At 38.1% G+C, this 27,702-nt stretch overlaps 1 protein-coding gene across 11 annotated transcripts in view; it reads right to left on the reverse strand.

Moving 5' to 3' along the window:
• IPCEF1 (interaction protein for cytohesin exchange factors 1) overlaps window positions 1-26,567 on the reverse strand; it is a 62,302-nt gene extending 35,735 nt beyond the window's left edge. For 2 of the 11 annotated variants that reach the window (XM_090135627.1, XM_090135621.1), the window contains exons 1-4: window positions 25,958-26,565; window positions 5,957-6,007; window positions 1,778-1,814; window positions 933-1,102 (exon numbers count right to left, since the gene is read on the reverse strand). In XM_090135627.1, coding sequence (XP_089991753.1) covers window positions 933-1,102; window positions 1,778-1,814; window positions 5,957-5,980 — 231 coding nt within the window. In that variant the 5' untranslated portion in view covers window positions 5,981-6,007; window positions 25,958-26,565. The other 9 variants (XM_031611790.2, XM_090135623.1, XM_031611785.2 and 6 more) reach the window with 9 other exon arrangements.
• Window positions 26,568-27,702: the final 1,135 nt, after the last annotated feature.

Consider the following 27,702-nt stretch of genomic DNA (forward strand, 5'->3'; position numbering starts at 1 on the left):
CTGAGTGCTTCAGCCAGGCACAGAACACAGCCATCTACAGAGGGGACTCCAGAGTTACTCTGAGTTTCTCACTGTGATTTTTTTCCCCCTTTTAGTTTTTAATTCCTAGTTTCTTTAATTGATCACATAAATTCAGGGTCTATTGTTCTTTGTCTCAGACTATTTTCCACTCACACTGTAAGTGGAGTAGGCTGTTCGGGCTGTGTTAACAGGAAGAGAAATGCTATCTATGCAAGTTGTCCTGAGAAAAGTTCATCCCTTGAATCAAAAGATGGACCTTTTGCTCAAAATACTGTTTCTTCTTGTACATTTGACTTTTAGCATTGACTCATTAGAGCTGGATGTTAAAAAGCAACAGAACATGAGAGCCTTTAATTACACTGTTCCAAATGAGACATCAGTCAGATGAGATGTAAAGTCACTACAAAGTGCCAGTGCAAATACCTGCAACCCTACTACCTCAAATAGAGAAACAAACAAATAAAAAGCAATAACAAACAAACAAAAAAGGCAAGCAAAAAATAAAACAACAAATAGACAAATGAATCTTGCATGGAAGCAAATGCAGAATGAAGCAGGAGATAGACTTCTGAAAATCAAGCTAGCTAGAAGTCAGGAAACATTCCTGCTCTGAGTCTTGGTAGCAAGTGTCTACAAACTGCATGACCCAGGAAAATCTCTCCAGATTCAAATGCAAGCAGTTCCTGCAAAGATTAGTTCTTCAAAGAGCAGAGCAAGCTGTAAATTAACAGCTCTCAAGTACTCACTGTACTAGAAAATGCAGTTTTCTAAAAGTTTCACATTTATATAGACACTTCCTAGATGCCAAGCCTGAGAAACGAAGTATTTAAATTGTGACCCCAGCACCCCTAGTCTTGGTCCCTGCAGATGCCTTGTGTCCATCCTCAGAGCTGGGTAGACACAGTACTCACCAGTTGACTGCTGTACCAATACAGCGATGACTCCTTCAGGACACACCAGAACTTTTTCCATTTGTTACCAATGAAAGCTCCTTTTTCCTTCTTTTTGTAGAGCCATCCTTGGCAATCAGCTTGCCCCAGTTCTTTACACGATATCCTCCGTCGACTCATTATAAAGAACCCTGTGCCAGTAAAAATGCATTATTATGTTTGTTTAAAAGTAAATTACCAGGAAAAATGCTGCTGACAATTAAAGATACTAGCTTTATTTAGTGATCTTAGCAAGTCATCCAAGCATATCTTAAAATATTCTTAGAAGTCGTTCTGTTTTGTAACAGCTGTGACAGTGATACACATGCATTTGAAAAGGCATTCTGATATGCATTAAAAAAAATAGTAAGCCATAGATAATGCAGATACTAATTAATGTTAAGGTAACCATGCACAAGTTTTTGTAAATTATATATATACCCCTTGATCCTTTTAAGAGAAACATGCATGCATTCCTCTTCACGCAGCTGTGCTGAAAAGCAATATATCTATTTAAGTCAGGAGAGAAAACTATTATGCCAAGTACATGAAAACCGCTGGTGTGTGTGCATGCATCTGCCTGGTTCTACCTTGTCAATTTCCAGCTTTGAATCAATTAACATACCACAAGGATTTCGTCCAAAAAACCAGCATGCTGTCATTTTTCTTTTCTTTTTTTTTTTTCCAGAATTGGTTCAAGAAACAGTAGTTAAAAAGCAGCCTTCTACCAGACAAACAGCAGTATAAAATCCTCACCCTCCCAAGATCAAGACATACTAAGAAAATAACAAAAGAGGAAGAGAATAGAAAAAAAAATCTCTAATTACCTTGACTTTTCTTTTTTGCCTTCTGACGCAAGGGAACCTGTAAGAAATGCAGGAAGGAAAGAAAAGAGGAAATATCAGATTGTGTTGCAACATTTGTCTAGAAAGGGGAGGGGGATGCTAGAGAAGGATGTGGTGGTGATGCTGGTGGTGGGTGCAGGATGGAAATACATAACTCGCTTGCTGCTGAGGGGATGTTAGTAGCTGAAGCAGAAAATGTGTTAATTAGAATTGATGTATGTGTAGTTGAACAAGAGCAAGTGTAACTCTATTATACATGTGTCTGTCTGCTAATGCTTCCTGCTTCACACCCACAGGCAGCTTCTTTGCTATGTTCTTGTCTGAACTGCATTCTATGCAAAGTTAAAAAATAAGAGTTAGGACTCCAGCATTTTAATGCTACTAGGAGGGGAATTTACAAATATGCGGTGATAAAAAAAATACATGTCCAAGTTTGATCATCCTTTAGTATATTCTAAGCAGTCCTGAAAAAGAAAATCATTTTTTACTCCTCTTTACTTTGTCATATATATTTTTTAGTACAAAGACTGTATTTCTCCATACACTACTTTCAAAATTTCAAAAAAAAAAAAGAAAATATATCATACGAGTTTGGCAGATTATCCAAAACACAATGCGTAAATACACCAGGGTCTTGCCATACCATACAAGAAAATATTACTCATTGCAAAAATAACATAATTGAATTGCATTTACTCATTTGTAGTGTACAGAAAATGAAATTAAAACAGAAGACCAGAGACTGAGAAAGAGGTTATCAGAAATCTAGGATCTGGGTTTTAGAGCAAGTCCCCTACAAGCAAACTGGCTGACTATAGACAAAGCACTTCTCTTGATTTCAACCTTTCCATCTCCAGCATGGAAACAAAAACATTCACACTGTTTATTTTTTCAGAAAGGTTTTGAAACCTCCAGATGAACGCTAGATAAGGTGATGCACGGTTTAATATGCTCGGCCACAACGTTGCTATGCAAAGCTGGTAACTACCTGATCCGCTGCAGAGCTACGCTAGGAACATTCCTAATGCAGTCTCCCAGAGCTAACAAGCAGCCTTAGAGCAAACAAAAGCCTTTTTCATACTATTCTTGAAGGATTTGATAGCTCTTCTCACAGGTGAATTAAAAATGAGTAAAGCTACAGCATCCGGAAACAATATCGCAAGAAACCACTGGTATCAGTACTTACAAGAGCTGGAGTGTTCTCTAACCAGTTATCCTTGCAGCATATATTAGAGAGCAGAACTGCATATCGCAAAGTCTTGTGCTTATCTGGTGCTTATTTGAGATGACCTGAAGCTTAACCAGGAATGAATAATCTCAGATTCCTGTTTAATCATCATATATTCTTCTCCCAGCTTGCCTATTTTTTTCTTAATTCTACCATGATCTCTCAGTCTCTCCAACTTCTCCATGACAACAGATGAAGAAAAGCAGCGAGAAAACACATCAGTTGTATTGGAACCTCCATTATTTTCCCATCCTATATGGGCCAACTTTCATACCTTCAATTCAAAAAAAGTAATGCTTTATTTTAGGGCCCATGGAAATAACACGTATTCTCAGTGAATCAGTAGATCATGTAGTCACACTAATCACTAATTCCTTTAGTGTGACCAAAGTGGCATTAAGGAAAGCAAATAAGAATTAATTATCTTTAAGCAAAAGCTACAAAGCAGAGTGATATTGCACCTCTGCCAATACACTACAGAGGGGTCAGTTCATCTTTAACCAACATGAAATTGTACAGTGGTAAGAGAAACCCTGACACAGGATGTGGCTCTCTATAAGCAGCTGAGGAAGAAATAGGTCTTTCTGCTAGCATTATTGATGATCTAACACAACATAGCCTGACCTATGGATCATTCATAAAGAGAAGGTTAACATTCATATTTCCTAAATCTCTGCTAGCGTCTGCTTTATATACAGGGCGAGGAGGAAAATGATTACCCAGTAAGAGATTGGAATAGCAAAAAAAAAAAAAAAAGAATTCACACATCTATTGCATTTATTATTCAATTGTGATGATTGTTTCCTCCTGGCAGTTGACAGGGGGTAATAGATTTCCATTTCTTTATATTTCACTGGAGGAACTGGGAGAATAATCAGAGGAGGAAGGGCTATTTCTCCAGACAGCATTACATTTAGTTTGCCTGCACAAGATCAGTGACAAATCCATAATAAAATCATTACTCAGTGAAATTTCATGAATTAAATTCAATTTATCCTTTTCTTCACAGGATTCCTGAAAGAAAGCATAAATTTTTAACAAATTAATCCAAATATAGGACTTCAACAACTTTATGACATTTCTAGTTCTGCCCAGAAGGTCAAAGTCATCTTAAAAAATATATCTGTCATTCTTCAGAAGTGGAATTTCTAGTTGCAGAGTGCAACAAAGGAATAGGCAATGAAGTCCAGTATTGTTCATCCAAACTTCCATCTTAAATTTTGTAGATCTTTAAAAAAAAAAAAAAAATCTCATTCTCAATTGCACCAGTGCTTTTAAATAAATAATACTTTATGAAATTAAAAAAAAAAAAATAGAACAAAAATTAAAAATGAGAATGTTATCTTAAGCAATCAGAAAAAATCTATATTTGCATTAATCTACCATAAGATTCATGTAATGCTTCTCCAGTTGGATTCAGTTTTCCACAAGAACATCAACACATCTGCAGCTGACAATCTTTTCCTCAAAATGTTCCCCCTCTGAAAATTGGCCTACGAGAGTTGAAAATCTTTTCAGTGAATCCTGGTGAATAGTGGTTAAGAGATACATTTAAGTTTCAGTCCCAGCAAGAGATAGCACCAATTTGGAACAAAGTGTGGAATACAGTTACCAGTAAAACCAATACTACCAATAAGGGGCATAGAAGCAGTTTCAGAAGCAAACATACTTTGACTTCCAGACACACATACTTACTGGAACAACTTTAACTGAACCAAATGTCATGACTTCACCACTGTTCTGACAAAAATTGATGTTTCCCTGTAAAGCTCAATTTCCTGATGGCAAAAAATATTCACTATCACAGGGTGAGCAGGACAAAACAGAAATAAGAAAAAAATCTATTTCTATCTGCAGAACATGTCTGAAAACAATAATCCTCATACAGGTGTGAAATAAATGCAAAATATTAGAGTTAATGTAACTTTAGTTGTAATTCTTATGCAGGGCTGTCAATACCGGGTATCTTTATTTATTTATTTATTTTTCTCCTTTGTAGGTTTGGGATTGTTCAACTGTTTAGTAATATCCAAAGGCTGGAACAAAATAGGATACTGATGCTGCATGAAAATACAGGCTTTAAGCTCACTGCCCGTTGCTTCTTCACTTGGCAAATACACCCATGGGCCAGCTGCAAAAAACTGAGTTTTGTTCTCAACCAGTTCTGTGCCAGGTTGTCTCCATCAATAAGCAAAAAATGTACAAGAGAACTGATATCTTAAATGAGAGATTTTGCCTGTTTAGAGATCCTATATTTGATTTGAAACATCAAAATATTTGAAGTATGTAGCACCTCTGTCACGTATTCCTAGCCCAAATAGGAGGTCTTGAGAAATTACCCCTGCTAATGAAGGGCAGCATCCCTCTGGGAAACTGCCAAGAAGCAGTCAGCTCTTGCCCTGGTGATGCTTCTTCTTGGAGACTGTGTGGCTCCAGCTTGCAAATGCTCCAGAAGAAAGCAGTGGAGTGAAATTGGTGCATGAAGCTGTTTGTGGGGAAAAGAAAAGTTTGTTCAATAAGCAAAAGCAGGAACATTGCTGTAATATCAAAGACCAGGCTTCGTGTCTCCTGAAGTTCAAGTCATGAATTATGAGTCTGAGAAGATAAAAAAGGCTATGATCAACAGCTTATCTTCTACAGAGCTATACTTTCCTAAAACCTCATTGGTCCTACAGATGTGTGTCTAAGAAAAATCACTTTCTAAGCTCATGTGCACTAAGTTATTGTTTCCTCATTCTTTAAAGGGTAGGATTTGGAAGATAAGGCTTCAGGCCTATGCAACAGACTCCGTTTCATCTGAAGGGTAGAACTGGAACAGCCTGTGACAATTTCACCACTTGACTTGGCCCATTAGCAAGATACCATTCAAATATTGATGTTCTGTGACCTCTTTTCAACTGATCAGTAACTGGCATCACTTCAGATATACTTACAGGGGCATTCCCATCAGCTTCCATGAACGGTTTCAAAGTTTAGAGAGAAAGCTGTAAAAAGAGAAGGTTTGTTTACTTTAGTTCCTCATTATAATTTCATCTAATATTAGTCTTGGCAACAGAGTGAAAAAAGGTTTAATGTGATTTGTCTTGCCAACTTCATCCTTCCTTATTCTCTCACTCTCTCAAAAATAGATCTTTCCTTAAGGTAACATTATGTTATGTGAAATAATTTTACTGATATAGAAGTTAACTATCAATAAGAACCACTAAATATTATCCAAGTTTTTCTATTCAATAAATATACTAAAACGCGTCAATACGGTTTGATGGGAGCTGGTTTTTGTTAGTTTGTTTGTTTTCAGAGCCTTTTGATTGGTTGGTTAGGATGTTTTTTTAGGAAATGAATAGAAAATAAGTAAATCTTGGAGTGTTTTTCACCCCTTTCCCAATGTGACAGATATCAATAGAATTTTTATTTCCACTTCAGCTGAGTTATTCTGTCTTTTCTGAGAATTTTAATCAATTAGTCTGCCCTCTTTCCTGAATGCAAAGGATTTAAGAGTTCACTAATTTATAACAACTTGTAGCTTTCCAATCTGGAGAGCAAAATCTGTGTAGTCCAGTAGCATATGCTAGGGGTTTTATTCCGAGGATAAAAAGGTAACATGTAGCTTTGTGTATACAATTTCATATAGTACATTGATTACAATCAATAGTCTATTCCCTACATTATTTTCCTTATGTTGGTAAAATGATTATATAACAAAAGAATCTGTGTGGCAGAAATAAAGAAAAACATGCCAACTTCTTTGTTGCAAGCAAAGTTCCTATAAAACTCATCTCTCTGTGTATGAAAGAATCATTCAATGAAAAAGGAGAGAGTAGAAGACTTTGCTGAGGTGAGCAAGAAGGGATTTCAAGAAATAGAGACACTTCAGAAGAATTTCTAACAAGAACATTTTCCTGTTATTAAAACAAAAAATTTAAGATATGTGCTATTCCTCCTACATAATAATTGTTTTATTTTGAAAATAAAATATTGGGAAATAAAAACCCACCTACTGGCTTCCAGCAGTGTCAAAGCAAAAATAGAAATACAAGCAAATTCACATTTTTTCTGACTCTCAGCTTCTTGTATTCAAAAATAGAAGGACACACTTTCTAAAAGTGGCTCAAAATAATGTGTTATGAAGATGAGGAAGGATTTTATAGCAAATAATTTCAAGGATGTTTAGAAATAATGGCTATTATAAACAAGCAGAGGAAACACCTTTACTTATACAAGCAAATTAACATCAATATCAAATGCTGTGCCAAAAAGTAATGGAATAACAGACCAAATTGTACTAATCATTGTGACGTGGCCTTTTTTCCTGTCAATTCTTCATTTCATGTATGCTTTGAGGTTTTAGAGGTGAGGAGAGTGTGTGTAATTACACAAACTGCACAAATTTGAATCTGCCACTATACAAGAAATGAGAGGAGAAGCATTAGTTAATTGGCAAGGAAATGTTTCCGCCTGTGTGACTTGTGCCAAAAGAGTTGCAATGGCTTCCAGCAGGTCTTTCTCAGTGACTTTAACTCAAACTTTTGTTTGGTTTCCAGAAACCAGCTAAGCAGTCTTTGAGCCAACATCCAGATTTCAAAAGCAGTATTGACTTCTGTCTCATCCTAAGTAAGCATAAAATTTATTATTCCCTGTGTACGGAAAGGTGTAAAAATATGTTCACTAAAGACTGGCTCTCATACAGATAACCCAAACTTATTTCCCTTAAACAAACCTATTCTGAGTGAGATAAGTTACACTGTGAAATAACATTAAGATTTTTATACTTACTCATGTTACTCAACTGCTGCCAAATCAATACTTAGGAAGGGCATGCCTTGTTTATCTCTGCACTATGGTAAAGTGCTTCATTTCAATTCTTCACAGCTGTTCTATGGGAGAAGCACCTATCCTTTCTGAATAGATGAATGGATTAAGAGAAGGAGTTGGATAAATAGAGCCACTAAAGAAGAGCTAGGCTATATCCACCCTACTGGATGGCCCACCATGAACCTAGTAGGGCTGTCTCTAGCAGTGGTAGTCCACCACCAAAATTCCCTCCCACACACTACAGTTAGGATCTCCTGCTGAGCCATGTCCATTCCATGCCTATGGTCTGAGGTGGTCACACCATTCCTCAGGCTTCACAGTAGTCCAGGAGCATGCCAGTATTTGGTGGTTTTGATGTTAAAAGGGCTTTCCATAGCACTAAAGCTACATCTTATCCCAGAAATTTAACAAGCCAGCAGGAGACAAGGACTGATTTTACACCACAGGGAGTCTGTCCTGATTCCTAACTGGAAAAGATGCAACAGCAGAACAAGTGGTCTGGACATCCCCATTTTATAGCACTCATTAAAGACTACTGATAAGCACGTGCATATCTTTGCCCTGACTTAGGCAGACATTAAATCTGCAGTGGGGTATCACCTGAAAAAGGGTACCCTAACCACCAAGGTGAGGATGTGGTGTTCCAGTCCTCCCCTCAAGACTCCAGGATTGCAGTCAGCTGTGGTGGATGCTGATGGAAAATAAAGCAAGTCAGAAAGAGAGAGAAAATAAAACTAAACACAGTAGAAGTTCTTCCACTTCAAGGGGCTTTATAATGGAGAGAACAAACCTTCATCTCCCACATCCCACAGGATAAAAGGTAACTAATCTACTGGATTACATCCAAATAGGATGGTTTTACATTATCAGTTTGTAAACCTACGTTTATTTAGCTTTATTTAGAGGTGTCATTTAATTTCTGTCTGAATTGAATAAATTATGCCAAAAGCAGTTTCAGGTAGAAAATTTCCAATTCAATTTTCCGAGGGTTTTTTGTTTTGATTCAACAGCTGAACTATAAATATCAGATTGCATTTCTTTATTTATTGGTACAGCTTCACTCCTGCGCTTTCAAGAGTAGTAAACAAGTAGGTACATCAGAAATAGATGTTGCAATGAATGTGGAAACACAGTAAGTGACTTAACAGAAATATCTTGCAATCATTTCCATTTGACTGCATCATCTATTCTGAAATAAATAGAAATATCTCTGCTAAAGATCAAAGGCAAAGTTAAGTGGGGAAAAAGAATGAGAAAAAAAGAGTTTGAAAAATAACCCACTGAATTTCCAATGATTGTCATTTGGGGAAAAAAAAAAAAAAAAGCTATCTTAATCCATTAGTAATACTCCTCTTGTGGAAGTTAAAATCTACGTGGCCTGACACTGTCTTATTATGATGACATTGCAGTAAATCTGCCAGACATGCCTTCCAAGCATCCCTCAGATGACATCCAGTGCAGGCATATGCTTTTCCGTCTTTGAGCAAAATATTTGAGATACTCAGTATGAGTCAAACTATTTGTATTGTAGAAGCACCCAATATGTGCATAGCTCAGTTTCTATTCAGATGGCATTGACACAAACTATTTAGAAAAATTCTGTTTTTTCCAAGCACCAAGTCATGGTCATAAGAAAATCTGGAAAATAAATGTTTTGCCTTCCATTTCTCCCATTGGTCACTATCTTTAATATATCTGCTAGCTTTCTGTTTGACTGCCTACCACAATCTGCACTTCAATGGGCAATGAATTGACAGGCAATATGATATTAGCAATAGCACTACAAAAATATGCCTAGAAAATCAATGATTACTTAATCACTGATTCACTCAGAAGCATTAGGAATAACATTGCCTCAAATTAATTATAGCAGTGCTCGAAGCACTGTCCTGTGTCAAGGAGACAGCCTTATATAATAGTCCTAAATTATCACATTACTTCTAACTGAGGTTGTTGTAACAATGCAGGGAAAAAGTTATCACAATGATTAGTAATTGCCCTGAGGGTTACTAGAGATCAATTTAATCTGTCAGAACCTTATCATTAGCTACTAATTAATCAGATCTAGTCAGTTACTTAACTGGTTAATTAAAGGTCTAAATCAACTGTCCTACTTGCACAATCGATTTGTGATCTGCAGATTTTTTTCATTTCCCAGCTCACGAGGAAAGTCAGGTATTGAACTGGTGACGTGCAATAGGACAAACAGGAAATGAGGTACATTACACAAAAGTTCATGGACAGTGCCACCTCAGCTGAGTCTCCATTACTCCATATTTCCAAATGTAGATGAAACTACATCTTTGGTATTGAAAAGAACAAGTCTGTTAAAGCATACTTATTAAAAAATAAGTCATGATTGTCAGAGAATACTTCCAGCATTGACCACAATGGATAAATTTAAGCATATTAAGGAAAAATTAACCTCGGAAAAGCTGCATAATCTCTTATAGCAGGCCAAGCAGCAAGGAAATCCATCTGCCACATTATAACAGTATCAGTTATAACATTATTTTTAAAGGTATTTGGAAATGATTCACTCCCCCCACCTGCAAGCAATTCAAAAAGATAACTTCTGGCTCTGTTTGGGTGAGAGCCAGGATAAACTGGAACAAAGTTCACTGCTCCTGCCTCTGAGACAAAGAGGGTTTCGGGACATTGACCTGATGGGACGGTGGCCAGCCCTGGTCAGCTCGGCCAGGGAGCCAAGAGTCAGTGGTGGGGGACAGGCACTGACAGCTCCAAGAAAGCAGCTGCCTTCTAAAGGAAAGTGGCTGGGAAGAAAGACAAGTTTCAATAGAAGAGAGGAGCTCTAGATGCCTGTGGGGCCTCCCAGATGAAAAAAAAAAGAGAATGCAGAAATTAGCAAAGCATTTCTGCCCCAAACATGAATTTGCATGCAGACTCCTTACAACATTGAGCTGATTCCTAGTGCTGTTCTGCTCTTGGAAAGTCATGCAAATCCCAAACAAAAACAAAGACAGAAGAGAGTGCATCATTCTGTTCTCTGTTTTTCAGATCAGCCATTCAAGCAAACACAGTTTTGATGGAACATGGCAAGGTCCAACACCTAAAGAGCAAAAAGAGGGATGTCTCCTCAACATAAAGGACCAGAACTACATTAATGCTAAATGTGAATGGTGGCAGTGGCAGTAACCTGAGCAATCTTCACTGGAAGTCTGCTCTGAAAAACATTTGCTATGAAGGCATTGCAGAAGGTTTTATGCACTTGTTAGTTATGAAAAGTAAAAATTTTTAAAAAATTAGGAATGACATCAGTAGTCTACTGCAAAACATTTTGTAAATGTGGAGGTAAGGTTCAGGAGAAAAAGTGAAAAAAAAAAAAAAAGTAAAGGTATTTTCATCACAATGATCCCAATTTAAATCAGAGATAATTAAAAAAAAAAAAAAACCTTCCAAGTAGAGCTGAACAGTTACTTCGGTGTGCCCCTATCATTCCTCAGCATCTTTTCCCAAAGGACGGGAAAGGAGTTTGCACATCCTAGCTTCCTGCTCTACTCCATGCCACCCCAAAGACAAAGCAGCTTCAGGGCCTCCCCCTAGAACATAGTGGGATATTCTTTTTGGATTATTTTTTATTCTCCTCACCCCAAGTCACCATGCAAATGTAAATTGTCCTCAGAGAGAGCTCAGATGCCTGTAGCTGCTCCTGCCGTGACTGTAGAGCTGCCCGGGGACACCACAGCCTCACGCTAAAGCAGAGGAGCAAGCATGTGGGCAGCCATCATTTGACATAAGGACATGTAACTAAGACTGGAGTAGAAGTCAACTGGCCCATTCTATGCATGCAGCTCCTCTCTCTCTAGGGCACCATGAATGGAGTTTTCTCTTATGCCCCAAAACCAGAGTTACTTGAGCAGCATGATCAGCCCTGATAAGAGGTGAAACAAGCACATTTAGTCCCATTACAGTTGTATGCAGTGAAACACATCAGGATAACAGAAACACGTTTCTGGCTGTCATGGTTGAGGAAAAAAAGTCCAAAAAATTGCTGCTGTTTGCATACTCTGAAGTTTAGGTGTGAATCTTCTTCCTTTCACCCAGGCAATGCTAGCTGTACCTATACAAAATACCAATTATTCACACCTTCAAAGAAACGTCAAGAGATCAGCTTTTTAAAAAGCAAAGCAAAACCGTTATACTGATCCTTATGAGGATGAAGCAATAAACAGCTTCTTCTTCCATCAAAGACTTCCATTCCATGTATACAGTTCACAAACAAACAAATAAATAGATATTACGAGAACAGTCTAGTTTTTCATTAAGAGGTCAGGAGCACTGAATAATTTATATTCCTTTCACCCTTCATAGTACGCAAAATACATAAGTGATTCTCAAGTCACACGAGTGCAATAGAGTAATCCTAGTGGGAGGTACAGAGATGGTGAAGTGTCCTGACGGACTGCAATGTAGGAGGATGAAATTGCTTCTGGACTAGAAGCTTCTGGACCAGAAGACTGGTTGGCTATAGAAATATGCATGCTCTCTTCTTTTTCCAGGAATAAGAGACAGAGGAAAATTTGGACTCCTCTCATCTATACTTTACCAGAGAAATTTAACTGTTATTTATTCCTAAATTCAACACCCATGTCCACATGCTAGCTAGTAACATGGAGTTTCTAAGACAGGGAGGCCAGAAAGTTGGGTGTGAGGCTGGGAGCCAGTGTAATACTCCTAATTTAGATCAAATTTGGACTGCTGAGAGGTGAAAAAGTCACCTCTGGGATAAAAGTTCACAGATATGACAAGAATAATGCTCTTATAAACCCTCTGTCCTTCAAATCCAACTTAATCAGCAATGGCTTCCCTGTTTCTAGATGAATTCAGCAATAGATTTCATTTTCTGTTAATCATGTGAACTGCCACTATAGGCTTAGAATACTGTCAGCTCTTTTTTACATAAATTTTTACATAAATTATGTTTGCAGGGAGCAATGGGAGAAATCCACATAAGAAGAGCATAGTAATAAATATCTCCTAGAAATATCCTGCTACCAGCATAAAAAAGGATCTTGTCCAACATGAGTAGTACAACCAAGCGGCCCTAGGAAATGAAATAAAATTTAGAAAAATACAATACTGGTTGCAAATATTTACTACAATGCTTTTCTGCAGACATCAGCACCTCGAGGCCCCCAGGAGTTGCTATAACTCTTGCTTCTTCAACACTATAGCCCTTGCCAGAACATCTGGACGCAGAAATAAATCATTAAAAATGACAGTTTGATACTCCCTTAAATGTAAGCTTGACTATATTAGACACTTGCATCAGTTTCTTGAAACTTACACAAGTGAACACTCCCTCACACTTTTTTTGAGAGGCTGCCTTCATTGCAGTAAAGTCTGAAAGTAAAGGAGGGAATGTTTCTCTAAAGGAAAGGTTAATGCAATGGAACTGTTTGCAGCAAACTAAAAATTGAATTTTTCACAAGAACAATTTCTAGGTTTTCTCGGAAGATTTTGAATTTTAGATGTCACAATCTATATTTTGCCAAAATTTTTCCCTCCCAATTCCACAACATTGTGGTTCTCCCAATACTTTAGACAATTTTAAGTCCCAGTCTCTCTCTCCTGTTTTTCTGATGAACTAATACCATACAGTTTGTCTCCTTTTCTGCTTGGATGAATGTAGGCTGATGTAAAGTACCTCCATTTTTTAACTTAACTCCTATACAGATATATTTCAGGTTTTACAGAAGAAAAGTAAACAGCCAAAAAAACTATTAGACTTTCCACTGATAACAAATGTTAATAAATTCAAAATAAAATTATCATCATCAAATATTTAGTGACAGTTTATGACTCACAGTAATTGCAGCATCAATAGTTAATCTTACTTTTATGATCCTCTTTCAATAAATAATTTTTAATTTTTACTTGAGTTTTCCTTCCCATGCCATGTGCCTTTTTGGCAACAAAACCAACCAGGTTAGAATACTAATTAATGAGCAGTAAATGCCTGGAGAAAAGCTACTCCATGCTCAGTATTTCCCTTTGCAGAGCTATAATTTATACCAGTTGAAGAGTTAGAGACTAATACGAAGATTTCAAAAGTCCATAATTTGTCTCATTTGAAATCAACTCACTTGATGACACAACTTTCAACACACACTTTTTCTGATCGCTCATGCTTTCCTCAAGTGCCACGACACATCCTGTTTGTGCTCGCAGCTAAATAGCTTCTTCTGCCTTCTGACCAGATGTTACAAGTTAGGACGTCAATTTTGCAATCATTATCAACACCAATGTGGTTATAATTCTCCTGCCCTGTTAAAGTCTTTGAAAAGATTTGAAAAAAATCGAGAAGTCTCTGAAAGATTTGGATACAACTCCTCTATGCATATCACTGGCAGAACACAACTGAGGTACTACTTCAAAATGAATGATGGTGCTTTTCAAATACATGGGTACAAACAGAAACACCTCAGCAAGCACACACAGCTCTGAGGGGAGTATCTGAATGTAAAATCTTACACGATACCAGTAAATACCCAATATTTTTGAGAAATCTCTCCATTCCTTAAAATCTGAACTAATATCCATTACACTACATTACATTCAGTAATTAGAATTAACTTGAAAGAAGTCTAAATATGAGCAAGATAAGCCCTGAACTCAAGCAAACTTAACATGCCAAAATGACAACTTTAAATCCTATCAACAAGTGTGAAAGTTTTGTTAAACTAAGAGGTTGACACCATAACAATGACAACAGAAGATTTTTCATCTTCAAGATATCGTTAGTCCTGTTCTGTACTTCTCTTTCACAATTTCAGAGAATACAATGCTTTCGTTGAATAAACCTGAAATCTTGAAAGAAAATAAGCTTAATAAACTTTCTTAAGAGAATACACAGAAAAAACAAGGGTGGGTGGTTTTATCCAGAAACATAGGTTAGATTAAATGGTCTAATGACTAAATGACTAATTAAACAAAAATAAACATTTCCAACTTGTGTATTTCCTTTTCTTCCTGATTTTTTTTACCATTTATCTTCCCTTTTGTCAAAAAACTGTACCACAACATAGGGTGACAAAAAACATTAAACGGAATCAAGCTTTAATAATAGAATCTTAGAATGGTTTGGATTGGAAGGGACCTTAGAGATCATCTAGTTCCAACTCCCTTGCTATAGACAGTAACACCTCCCTCTAGACCATGTTGCTCAAAGCCCCATCCAGCCTGGCCTTGAATGCTTGCAGGCAGGGGGCAAACCTCACTGTTCCATTGTCTCACCATCCTCACAGTAAAGAATTGCTTCCTAACATTTAGTCTAAATCTATCCTCTTCCAGTTTAAAGCCATTTCCCCTTGTTCTCTCACTGTATGTCTCTATTAAAAGATCCTCCCCAGCTTTCCAGAAGGGCCTCTTTGGGAACTGAAAGGCCACTGTAAGGTCCTCCCCACCACAGAGCCTTCTCTTCTCCAGGCTGAATAATGATGCCATAACTAAATTTCATTATGTCCTTGTTTAAAAATATTTGTATTTCAAAATCTACTAAAGCATTTAAATATTAATTTTGTAACTTGAAAACAACTCAGCAGTAATGTAAAACAAACATTCACAACGTTAGAATAGGAAACCCACCTCTAGTAAAGTAGATAGGGCTTTTATCCTCAGTACAAGATTTGTTGAGGTTTATGAGGAAGAAAAAGATCGAACTATTCCAGCAAGAAAATCAAAGTACTTCAAAGAAAAGGACTTTTAATTTTATCTTAAATGTCTCCTACTTCAGAGCTTAAACTCCAGTTCTTAGCAGAAGAAAGTGAGCTGACTACAAGTATTAGGACAAAGGAATGCTGAAATGTTGAACTCAAGGTAGCCAAGGCTGAAACTCCACAGGGTTTTGTAAGTTAGGTCAGTAGTTGTAATAGCTCTATAAACTGGATGTCAGTCAAGGTTTTGGCACATTTCCTAAAGTGTTGCACATGCAACCAGTATGTTCATACTGCATGAGTTCACTGAAAGTAAGAGAATGCATGAGAAACAGTGGAAGAAAGGTACTAGTATTCTCATACATCTGCAGGCAGCCATAAAGGGCCCAAACGTAATGCAATGGAATATTTTATAAAGTGATGTAATGGATGAAAACAGGAGGAAAATAATTTGGTGTGCTGAGTAGCTATCTCTAAAGCACTGCAAATGTTTCCATCAGGAGGTGAGCAGGCTATCATGCAAACATCATCTGAAAGTTGATCTTGTCAGAAATCTTCAATGTAGGGGAACTGGAGAAAACCCTATGGACTCAGGAATTAGCTGACAGAATAACAAGGTCTCTCAGCTGTTGTTGCAGAAACCTAAGACCAGAGTTCAATTGCTGTCATCCACTCTTCTAGAACTGTATCTCCATAATGCATCTTTGCTGGCAACTCGGTTTATTCCACACACAGACAACATTTTCAGAATACAGACAGAGCCTTGCATCCCCCTGCAATTGAGTATGCTATGTGGCACTTAAGAGAACAGCTTCAATCTTAGTCTCAGCAGGAGAGAAAGTGCTTTAAGTGTGCTGATTGTATACCTGGGCACGATCCACAAGACTCCATGTAGAGACACGAGACAAAAATCACACCTGAAAAGAACCCCTCCAGTGCACTAAATTGCCAGTACATAATAATAATACTTTCTGCTTCTCCACTCCACCCCCTTTACCTCCTTCCCAATTTCCCATTTGCTCTTAACTGAAAAGATATTCAACAACAAATTCTGGAAATGCAGCTTCCTCCTTACCACAAACATTCCCACAATGTTGCTTTCTGAGAAAATCTGACTATTTGACATCATCTTTGCTCTCCTTGAGCTTTACGAGATGCACACAAATAATTTGATTGTACTAGGGAGATACAGAAAGCTCAGACACACAGGCAAATTAGTATCTGTCTGCTAAGACATATTAACTACGGTAGAGATTTAAGCTAAACTAAATTACCTAGCAGCAGCATTTGCTTTAGATTAAGAGAAAATAAGCACAATTAATATGACTCAGCTCATGCAGTACTTTGATAGCGATTTTACCAAAAAGCTATTCCTAGAGGAAACGCATAGACTTCGATGCACTGAAGAATAAGAGCATGAGTTCTCTTGAGACCTGCAAGAAGAAATGAGGATAACAAAGCAGCTACACAATGTACCAGAGAAGAGAACTATGTAAAATTATTCACAGTTTTACCACCCAAAATATTATTCAAGTAGTTTTTTGGTGAAGAGTTAGTAATGAGGTTTGCAACTTATTTATTTCCATTATAATAGACTGTGTGTGAGGTACTGTAAGAGCACAGAAGAAAAGAGAAGGGAATTCTGCTCCCAATAGCTACCAGTTTAAGACATGTTACAAGAAAAGGTTATAGACAAAAGCCAGAATTCCGAGATAGCAATGAAACCATAGTCACCAGAATCATGTGTTAGGTTTCAGATAGTGTCAAGTTTCATGTTAGTGCCTTAGCATGGAGCTTAGAGAAATAATAATGGAATAGTTTTAGGAGCATATGAAAGCACTGTAAGAGGGGAAAGAGGGAATTCAAAATGAGAGTTAAAGCTCAGTTTATGTAAGACACTGTCCAGAAGTGTAGATAGGCTGGGAGACTTCAACAAAGAAGCAGAGAAGAAAATTATACCACTGCAGTGAGTTTCTAAGTTTATATGAGGAGGTGAAACTGTTTTTGTCAAGATCAGAGAATCGGAGATTTCAGTAAGCAGAACATGAAATAATGACAACTTAGATGACAGTTTATTTGTGTGCATGGAGAGTGAAAATAGTTGAAAGAATGTGCAAAACTAACCATAGCTTGGAAACAAAGATAGAGAACTGAAGAAGGCGCTTGGAACATAATTTCACCATCAGAAGTGAGAGGGGATGATTTAGCAGTTGGTCATGCTCAGTCCAGCTAAACGCTGAGCCACAGCATATCGGAGAGACAGGCTAAACTCTGCCAGAAAAAAAGATAGCTTCTATGTTATAGGAGTAGACCTTCTCTGTATGAATGGAGAATCCAAGCTGATGTTTGTGAACAAAATCACTCAAAGGGCAGAGAAGAAATGGATCAGAGGACAGGATTCTTTAGCAAACTAAACACAATATTTTGGGATATACCAGCATCTCCTGAAAGATTATTAGTTTGTCTCAAAAAACAGATGGAGAACCACTGACAGTCAGAGTCACAGAAATTAAGATTTTAAGTAGAGATTCTCAGAAAAAGAGTCAAATATAAGTTCCAGGATTAAATGGTGGGAGAAAGCAGAGTTTTTTGTTGATTGATTGCACTTAATTAAAGAAATAATAATATACTAGTTGAGAAAATTCAGAAAGATTAAAGGAGGTTCTAGGGAAAAGGAATCCTCATCCCCCAAGATGAGGAAGCCATATCTGCAGGTGAAGCAGGTGAAGAAGAAGTGCTAGTAGGTGGGACAAAACTATGGCATTTCATTGATTTTTTCTTCTTGGAAGCAATCAGCAAGACCTGTTTAGAGATGAAAAAGACAAGAACATGGGGACAATTGAAGTATTGGCTATGCCAGAGGCATGGGATGAAGCTCAAGGAGGACAGACATGCTCCTATCAGAGGAATTCAGTCTATTCATGGGACATATCCAGAGATGCCCCACAGCAAAAGCAAAAGAAGCAGATGCTGGAGGGCATTCAGACTGAAACTTGATAATAGGAAAGAGAAGGGAACAATTAGAGAGTAGAGGAGGCTGCAGAAGAGAAATATTTTTAGAAATGAATGTCACTAAGGCACAAACACATATAGACGCTTTGAGAATGACAGCTAAATGAGCTATGCCTTTAACTGCATGCACTGCTTTTCAGAAAAATCCTTAAAATACAGAAACATGGCTCTGCTTCAACCGAGAGAGAAACTGAGATGCAGAAAGGGGTAATATAAGTGTATTACCTCAGTGCCCATCTCCCCGCTCAGTGATTGTGTAACCACACGCATCATTATTTCATTAGCATTAAGTGATGCAGCAGGCAAGACCCTTTGTCCAGGCCCATAAATAGTACTAGCTACATTAGCCATAAATAGTCCGAGGTACCTTAGCAGATGGCTGAGTGATCCTTTGAAGACATTTCTTTGCACAAAATGATGAAACTATTCAACCTGTCATTTAGCAGCACAACCCTCTGCAAAACACTCTACATTACTGCTTCTATGTCCAGAGCCAACAGCAACTGAGAATCTGCTCAAACCTCACCATGGCAAGCTGATTTGCAGCATGTTCCATGTCTATACCATTTATTAGAGGGAGTGTACAATACTTCTGTACAGTTTCTTTGTGCGTTACCACTGCGCCTTTTTCCAAATGTATCTTCATCCCATTCACTCACAATTGAGTCATGATTATTTTTTTTCTAGGGTACATACAGGCATGCAGAAGGGATGGGCAAGAGGGTCAAGTGGGATCACTTTGCCACCTGGAATTAACAAGGACAAAATAGACCAGAGCAATTTAACCATCACTGAAGCTTTCTAACCCATGCCAGCTCAATGCCTTCCCCGCAGACTTTGCAGCAAACACACAGATGTAGGAGTGACTGCCTTGCTGGTCATGCGGTACCCTGCTGCTGCATCCACTTGGGGAAACATGCTCAGAACTGAGAAGCAAATTTTGCTTTCTGACCACTGGACAGCCTCAGAAGAAATCAGATCTCCCAGTAAGCATGAGAACAAGCAACAGGCAGCTTGCACAAGAAGCTCACAAGAACATTAGAAGCCTCGTATAACTGGCTCTTGCCATTTACAGAACAAAACAGAGTTTTCTGTCACCCTATTTCTTCCAGGATCCCATGCAGGTGCAGTCCTGGAGAACACGTTTACAGACAGTATACACTTTAATATGCTATTTCACCTTCCCGTGCTATTAAATCAGGATAATTTGTAAACGAAAAACAAATGCTGCAGCACTGTGAGTACCCACTCCTCCTGCTCTGAGGAATAAACTGCTCTCTCTTAGGTGGCAGTGAGACAGAAAGCCGGGAGAAGTCAAAATGGTGAAGCCTCTGAAAGCAGAGAGCTTCAAAACCTCTGACTTGAGGCACAACACAGGACTGTGCCCTGCTCAAAGGGTGTGCACCCATGTCACCAGAGTCAGCACCTAGAGGGGGGCACAGTTTCCTTACCAGAAAGAGGCGTTTTGCCTCTAGAAACTGTAAAAAAGTCACCACAGGGGAAGGTACAGAAAGAACGTTTGATGAGAAGATACCAGAACAATTCCTCTCCCATTTATGAGTTGTTGCAAATCATGAAAAAAATGGTGTAACTAGCAGACAAGGAAATCTTATTGAATTAAATTGCAGCTCCTGAGCAGAGACAATGAGCCTTCTGAGGACTGCAATTAATATAACTGACCTCAGTAAAAAAAAAAAAAAAAAAAAAAAAAAAAAAGTTTTAACCCTACACCCTAAAAAGGACTTACTGAAAGCCAACAGGTAAGGAAAAGATTAAACAAAGTGTTAATCTCAGCTTCCACCAGAGGAGCATTCTGTGCAGGAAAACTGGAGTCAAGAGATATAGTCAGTATTTTGGGTTTTGTGTTTCAGGGCAAGGGACAGAAGATAGTAATTCCAGATGTCCTATTTTTCGTAGTGAGAGTGAATCTATTCACATAGTACTTTCTCTGCATCTTTACTGCATCTATTCACGTCTATGACAAAAAGATTAAAATTAATGTATTCCAAGATCTTTTCATATTGAAAACAGAAGTCAATCTACCCAGCACTGTCAACACAAAATATTACATTCTACCCCTGTACTGCACAGTACATACTCTACAAATTATACTAGATTTGTACAATTTTAAGAACCTTATATCAATAAAGCGACTGCTGTTTCCATATTGATTGCTTCTCCTCACAAAGATCTGATTTGCCTGATGAAATGATGAGTACGCTGTAACCCTGACCTTTGCTGGATCTCGTTGAAACATAACTGGATTGAACTTGTTCAAAGTAGAAATTGTTCATACACATCCTGACACTTATCCTCACTCCACAAACAAGCTTCACTATTCCTGATGAATTCATTATTTTTAGGTCACCTATTTGCTTTTTTAAACTACAGCAGAGGAAAAGGGGAAGTATAAGGCCTTTTACACAGCCATTTATAAAGAACAGCAATTACGTGCCAGTGTGAACTTCCCTTACTGCACAAGCAAATGTTACTTCTCAATGATGAAAACTAGTCTTTTTGCTTTAAGAAGAAAGAAAGAAAAAAAGAAAATACATGTCACTAGGCAGACAACTACGTCCGTCACTTAAAAGGAAAGAAAGAAGCCACTGCCTTACCAACAGGGAATTCTGACGAAGAGCCACACTTGTCCCGTCAACTCCCATCCCTCACGAAGCAGAGAGGAAACTCTTACAGGAATTGGCTGCAAAGCTGAAGTTGCCCAAGAGGAAACTGGTGTGTCTTTTACAAGTCATGACTATGCAAACCACAAGCCAGGCATCAAAGTAAGTGCTAAAAGCCATGCCTATCAGAGCAATTAACACTGGAACCAAGCGAGGTAGAAATAAAATTGAGCATGGAATGGAAAAATAAGAAATATTTTCAGATAACTAGTTTTAAACATTTTGTTTCACAAATAGAAATTGGTTAAAAACTTAGAATCAAATACATCTGAAAAAAGGCTCTGAGTGCATTATGGGAGACAGGAGAGCATGGGATAGGTTCTCTGTAAGAAATCCCTCTGTGCAAGTCTCAGCACAGTCTCAGTTGCTGACCCATTCTTCAGGTGCCCCTTCAGCCTCGCTCTCTCAGGGGTCCTTCAGAGAAGAACCCTGCACCCAGAGGTGCTGAAGGCGCAGGGCAGCCCAAGCCCAGACATGCTGAGGGAAGCCCTTGGGACAAAAGGAAGGATGGGCATGAAGCACAACCGGTTCTTTTTTTCTGGGTCACCTACAAGGTGTGTCCCAGGAAACAACATCCAAATAGGGATGGGGCTGACAGCAAGGCCTGCAGAGGAGCACATGCTTCTAACAGTTTTGCACCAACTATTTTTATTTCCCATTTTTCCTTTTTGAGTACCTGATGCACTGAGAAATCAAAATGAACAGCCCTACCAAAAAAATAGGGGGCAGGTGCTTCAGTAAGTTACATTTTAATTAGTCCTAGGAGACAAAGAAAATAATCAGGACCTGTGGCTTTGGGTATTTTTCTGGCCTATGCATTCAGTAGTTTCAGTCATGCGTATATAGACTCATAGAACAAATCAACAATTAACAGTGGCATAAAAAACTAAATTTTAATTATGCTCTTTACACCGTTCTTTACCTATTTCACATATTGAATTAGACTAGAATAGACTGAATGTGCACTGTTAAATCTTCTTCAAAGTGACGAACATTGTTAGAAATAAGGTAGATTGTCTCATGCTTTGAAGTGAACTTTCCTTTGTACTCTGAAATATTACAGACATGTTTCTTCAAAGCAGCACAGAGTTGTGCTGTCTAGGGATACTCAGGATTTCCTCAGATCTCTCTCTGCCGTGGCACGCAAATTCCAGAGTCCACAGGGAGATGTAGGAACCACCCAGAGGTGACTGCTTTACTATTCAACACAATGAAATTATAGTGCCACCTGTAGGACACCCCGAAGAAATTTAATTTGGGCCTTGCTAATGCCACATATGCCTGATGTCATAATTATAAGGCTTTCTAGTAGTCTTGGCAGAAGCATAAGTACATAGAAAACAGGTGAGTCACATCAGTCTATAGGGAGTAACTGGAACACCTGGTTCACACTGAGAAACATGCACTGTTTTCTGTATATCAGAGCACCCAGACAAAGATATTTTGCCACTGAGATGAATTTTTTGTTGGAGGAGAATATACAAGAGCAATGAGTTCATTGGCTATCCAACTTGTGCCACTATATCCAGGAGAGAATTACCATATTTTCAACAGTACCCAGCCAATGAACCAATCACCCTCAAACACACAAATCTGAGGAGCGCTTCCACCAAGGCTGCAAGCATTCTGTCTCTTTTTTTAATCCCCTTTACAAAGCACAAGTAAATCATTTTGCTTTAAATCTACTTTTTAGCTGTCAACCATGTAACCATGTGCATTATACTTTTGTGACTGGTATTTGTGTTTCGTGCATATTGTATTTTGCATCAGCTTCGGGAAGTACTAGTTAATCCTTCAGAATACAATACTAAACTTACATTTCTGTCTCTCTTTTTTTCCTGTTTACCACTCATTTTCCACCTTCTCTAACACAAAACAGCTAAGATGATGTCTGTAAAAATTTCTCTCCAGTGTATTATCTGAAGATGAGCAGTTAGACAAAGTTAAGTGTATGAATTTTTGTTGTTAAATTTCCATTAATAACATTTGAAGTGGAAAATACTCAACTGATTAACTTAATGGCTCTGTTGCTGAAAACATTAACTTAAAAGAGAAGGAGTAGAACATGATCAAAGCCAGCTTCTTCTTAAGGTACAGCTGTAGTGAAAAAGCAGAACAAAAAATTCAGACAAATGGGGCAGGGATTGGTGAATAATATAATAAGTGTAGGAATGCTTTTGTGTAAATCAGTGACACAGCCCTGTGTAGAAGAATAGTGTAAAATAATCACCAATATATAATGGAAAAAATATTGTGAGACTAAATATCAATGAAGAGAGTGATCAAGAATTGACAGAAAAAAGGTCTCAAATTAAAATGAACTTAAATATAAACAGCTTTGTAATGTGAAATAACTGATAAGAGCTTTAATGTAAATATTTAAAACTATTATTTAGACTGGGAAATACATCTCTTTCCTAGTCATATAAAATTAAAAGCAAGGGAGGCAGGGGAAACAAACAGTTAAAGGTGACAAAAAAGACAGACTGAAGGAAGGGGATTTTTGGCACATTGTTTGGAAATCACTACTCCAGTAAATTGAGTGTGAAAGTCTGTGCAAAGTTGAAATTATTATTCTGTGAAACAGAGCAAATAGTGAATAACTGTGCACAGAGAGCAGCAAGTAAAGTTACTTCCAGGAACATTAGGTTGACATATACGTAGCACAGGATAATTTTATTGTTATTATTATTAGCTTCTCACAGACACAGTAGAGATGAAGAGTAAGAGACTGTCACTAACTTCTGAGTGATGATGCACATCACAGGAAGAAAAAGTTCAATAGGGTGAGTGATGTAAGGAGTTAAAAAGTGATGCTGAAAATTGTGCATAAGTTTGTTGAAGAAATCACTAGGCTCCTGTCTGAGAGAGTGAATGGGGGAGACTGGGGCAGAAATGAGATTTCTGGAATCCTGGGACCCACAGGGAGTCTCATGCTAATATGACTACAAGAACACACAAAAACTTGACAGGGGCATTATGTAGGAATTCCCAATACTCATTAATCTGACAAGCTCCTTGCAAAGAAACAAACGATTGAAGAAGCACAACCAGAGCTGTATGTGCCAGGAACATGAGGACAGCTCACAGATTAATCTACTTCTCTATCGTGTTCCTACAGCAGATTTCGTATTTGTTTCATAAGGATACTACGTAGGGGAAACGTCTGTGGGTTGAGCATTCGAGACGTGGCACTTTTATTTTTCTCTTTGGGAGGAGCAGCACAGGAATCAGAAAGAAAAAAAAAAAAAGGTGATCCAAGTCACAGATTTGCAATAGAATCTCATTAGATACTGTGCCTTTTTAATTAAAATTACTCTGTTAATCTCTGTTTCTTCACAGGTGGGAAAATAAGGTATCATTTTAGCCTTCCTTTGCCTATTCAGCCAAGTATCCGATGAAGGTACAAAAAGGTACCAGAAAGTCACAGAAAGCAGATTATACATCACTTATTAAAATGTATATGTATATATCAGTTGTGTGATGTCTGTCTCAGGCTTAAGACCACAAGTGGGAAGAGTTGCATCTCTGTCAAGTAGTATGATTCATACTTGCCATACCCGACTGTTACCTGCAAAACAGTTGTTTCTGACACTTAACATCTATGACAGAAAGCTACCAACTCCCACTACCAAAATGCTTTCCTCTTAAGAAGTAAACCTCTGTGAAGGTTTTTCCTGTTTTAACTTTTTTATAAGTAGGTGAATTTGAAGCTGAGGGAACTACGAAGACCTTGAGCACTCTGGTGTTGAGAGAATAGTGAGATGTCATACGCATATCACTCCAGCTTTGTATTCCTCTCTCTCCAGGACCACATCAACCTTGTGGGAGTATGATTTTGCAGAATTACAGGGAAATCAGCTGTGTATTTACCTCTAACTTTGAGAATAAAATGCTGATGGACTGGCCTCTGGTTAGAGGGTGGGGGGGGGGGGGTGTGGAACAAGTGCAGAGAGGCTCCCACCCCGCTCTAGCACTGACTCACCTCTTGATTCTGAACTGACACATCCACAGTTCTACCTCCATGCTTTTAAAGGAGGCATACAGTAATCACCTACATTAGACGAATGTGAAGAAAATTCACTGATACCTCTATTTTGGAGTTCCTCAAAATAAACGTTTCACAGAAGGGCAGTATATTAGCTGTCTTTTCAATGACGCCGTTATTGGAAAAGAGAAACTAAACAGTTTCCAGAAAAGTGACCAGAGAATTGCTTAAAGTGACTTGAAAACAGATGATTGCCAAATTTAAACATTATACAGTGGTTTTATTGCAGCACTATACTAATCAAGGAGTTTAGCATATGTATAGAATTCTAAATCCTACTATTTACTTAAAAGTCATTTCTTGAACAACTTTATGCCACCACTTTCCTTTCATCTTTGATAAAAAGTCTTCTGCAGTTCCAGTTGTATTAATATTGCTGCTGCACAGAAAGAAAAAGGAACAAGGATCTTTATACAAATTTTCATATAAAAAAATCTTGGGGATAAGATGGGATTTGTTGAATGTAATGCTTTTCTTGAAGGGGAAAAATTAACCAGTAGAATACACTCTATAAAGTTGTACTCTGAAATTCCTAAGACTAGCACACCTATATACTTGCAAAGAACACAAAATAAGGATGTTTCATCCCAAGCGTAAAATCAATAAATAGATAAAAAGCCAGTGCAACTATTTATCTTTATCATCACATTTAACAGTTTGCCAAAAATGTATCAATAAATAATAAGCAACTTGGAGGTAACTCACCCAGAGTGCACTGAATTCCGTCATCCACTGGGGTCTGCTGCATTTAAAAGTAAAATACTGTCCTTAAACAGTTTTATGAAATGTAGAATGTATTGATTGCCTTCAAGATTTTAATTTGAAAAAAGTCCTTTTATGAAATAGCAGCAAGAAGAGGCTGACCTATTGCCATATTTTTGCTTGCACACTTATTTCTCAAGTAATGACTTTTAGAAATGCTACTGTCCCTAGGTGTAAACACGCCATCTCTACCATTTAGATCAACTGAATCAAATTCCTTCCCAACACACTTTTTGTGTGAGTTGTTACAGGGAGAGCAACCAGCTGCTGAACCCTCAGACCCTCAGGCAATTTGTGTCATGTGGCAATGCCAACATGTTTACCAGGAAGTGCTCCGACCTCAGTTGCGTGCTTGCTTCTCACCGGCATTTTGTGCTGAGGTTGCAGAGCAGTTGCATTTTCTACTTCCTCTTTCTCTCTTTTACACCACAGCACTCATTCCCAGCACACCAACCTATCTATCAGCATGAGAAGGGTGAATGTTGCTCCCTAGTCATTCTTTCTATCTAGCTACAACTTTTAACATTCCTCCACACTCTCGCCCTATCTGAGCTTTTTATCATCAGCAACCAGTCATACTAAGGTGAGACAAGAGAATTAAAGCATTTTGTGATACATCATCATAAATGTTTGAGTCACTGTGGTCTAGTGATTAAAGTTTCCCTCTCTATTTTACATAGGCTTCTTATACTAGTATTTAAGCACTAAGATTCAAGAAATCTTGGTAAAAAATATGTATTTTTTTCCAAGTAATTTTTCTCTAGTTTAACAAGCACCTCAATATGGCACTTCACTGTGGTACTACGTCTGCAGATCTCCAAACAACTTGAAGAACACAGCTCAGTGTTGAGCCAATTCTATGAAGAAAGTGAAAAGTTAGGACAAGATTGTACCTTGGTGGTTAAACTGAACAAGTAAGGAAAAAAACCAAGAACTTGTGTTATAACTCTACCAGCACTTCCACACTGCTAAATATAGCAAGTATATGCAAAAGCACAGAAAGCTTCCCATTCAGGCACACTGAGGATATCTCACTGGCTTTTGCATAGTGACTGGGGAGCAACTGCTTAGCTGAATCTCAAGAAAGCCCTCCAAATCTTCCTTGATTAAGGAGACTTGTATTATTGACAAGCCACTAATTTTCAAGTTCATCACAACCAGCAGAAATTTATTTTCCTTTTATACCAGAATGGACAATTCATTTGGCAAGCTCATCTGAAAGCAAATTCGAAGAGAAGACAAAAGAGCCTATCCACTGCTGTCCACCCGCGCAGCCATCATGACTCAGTGCTGTTCCTACGCACTGTCCCCGACATTTCAAGCAGGGCTTAAAACTCCTCCATCCCACCATCACTCCTACAGAGCTGTTCTGCCACTAGAAACAACTGCTTAGACCCAAACACCTCAGGACGCAAGGCTTTGGGCATAACAGCACTTCGGCAAACACTTCCAGATCATCTCACACATTTCAGTATTGGTAGTTCCTGTTAAGTTTTTTGTCTGATCAGAAAAGAGAGAATAGGAACAAAAGAGACACCATGAGCGATGCACATGGTACAGCCGGATGCTACAGCAAGGCTCTGCAGGGGAGATTACAAGCAGAATAGGAAGGCAGAGGCCCTTCTGAAAGTCTTTACAGCATCAGAAAGAGCTCCACAATTAAAATAAATTTTCTTGAACACCGCAAA

Source organism: Phasianus colchicus, chromosome 2, assembly GCF_987193195.1.
Source record: "Phasianus colchicus chromosome 2, bPhaCol1.hap1.1, whole genome shotgun sequence".
NCBI classification, from domain to species: Eukaryota; Metazoa; Chordata; class Aves; order Galliformes; family Phasianidae; genus Phasianus; species Phasianus colchicus.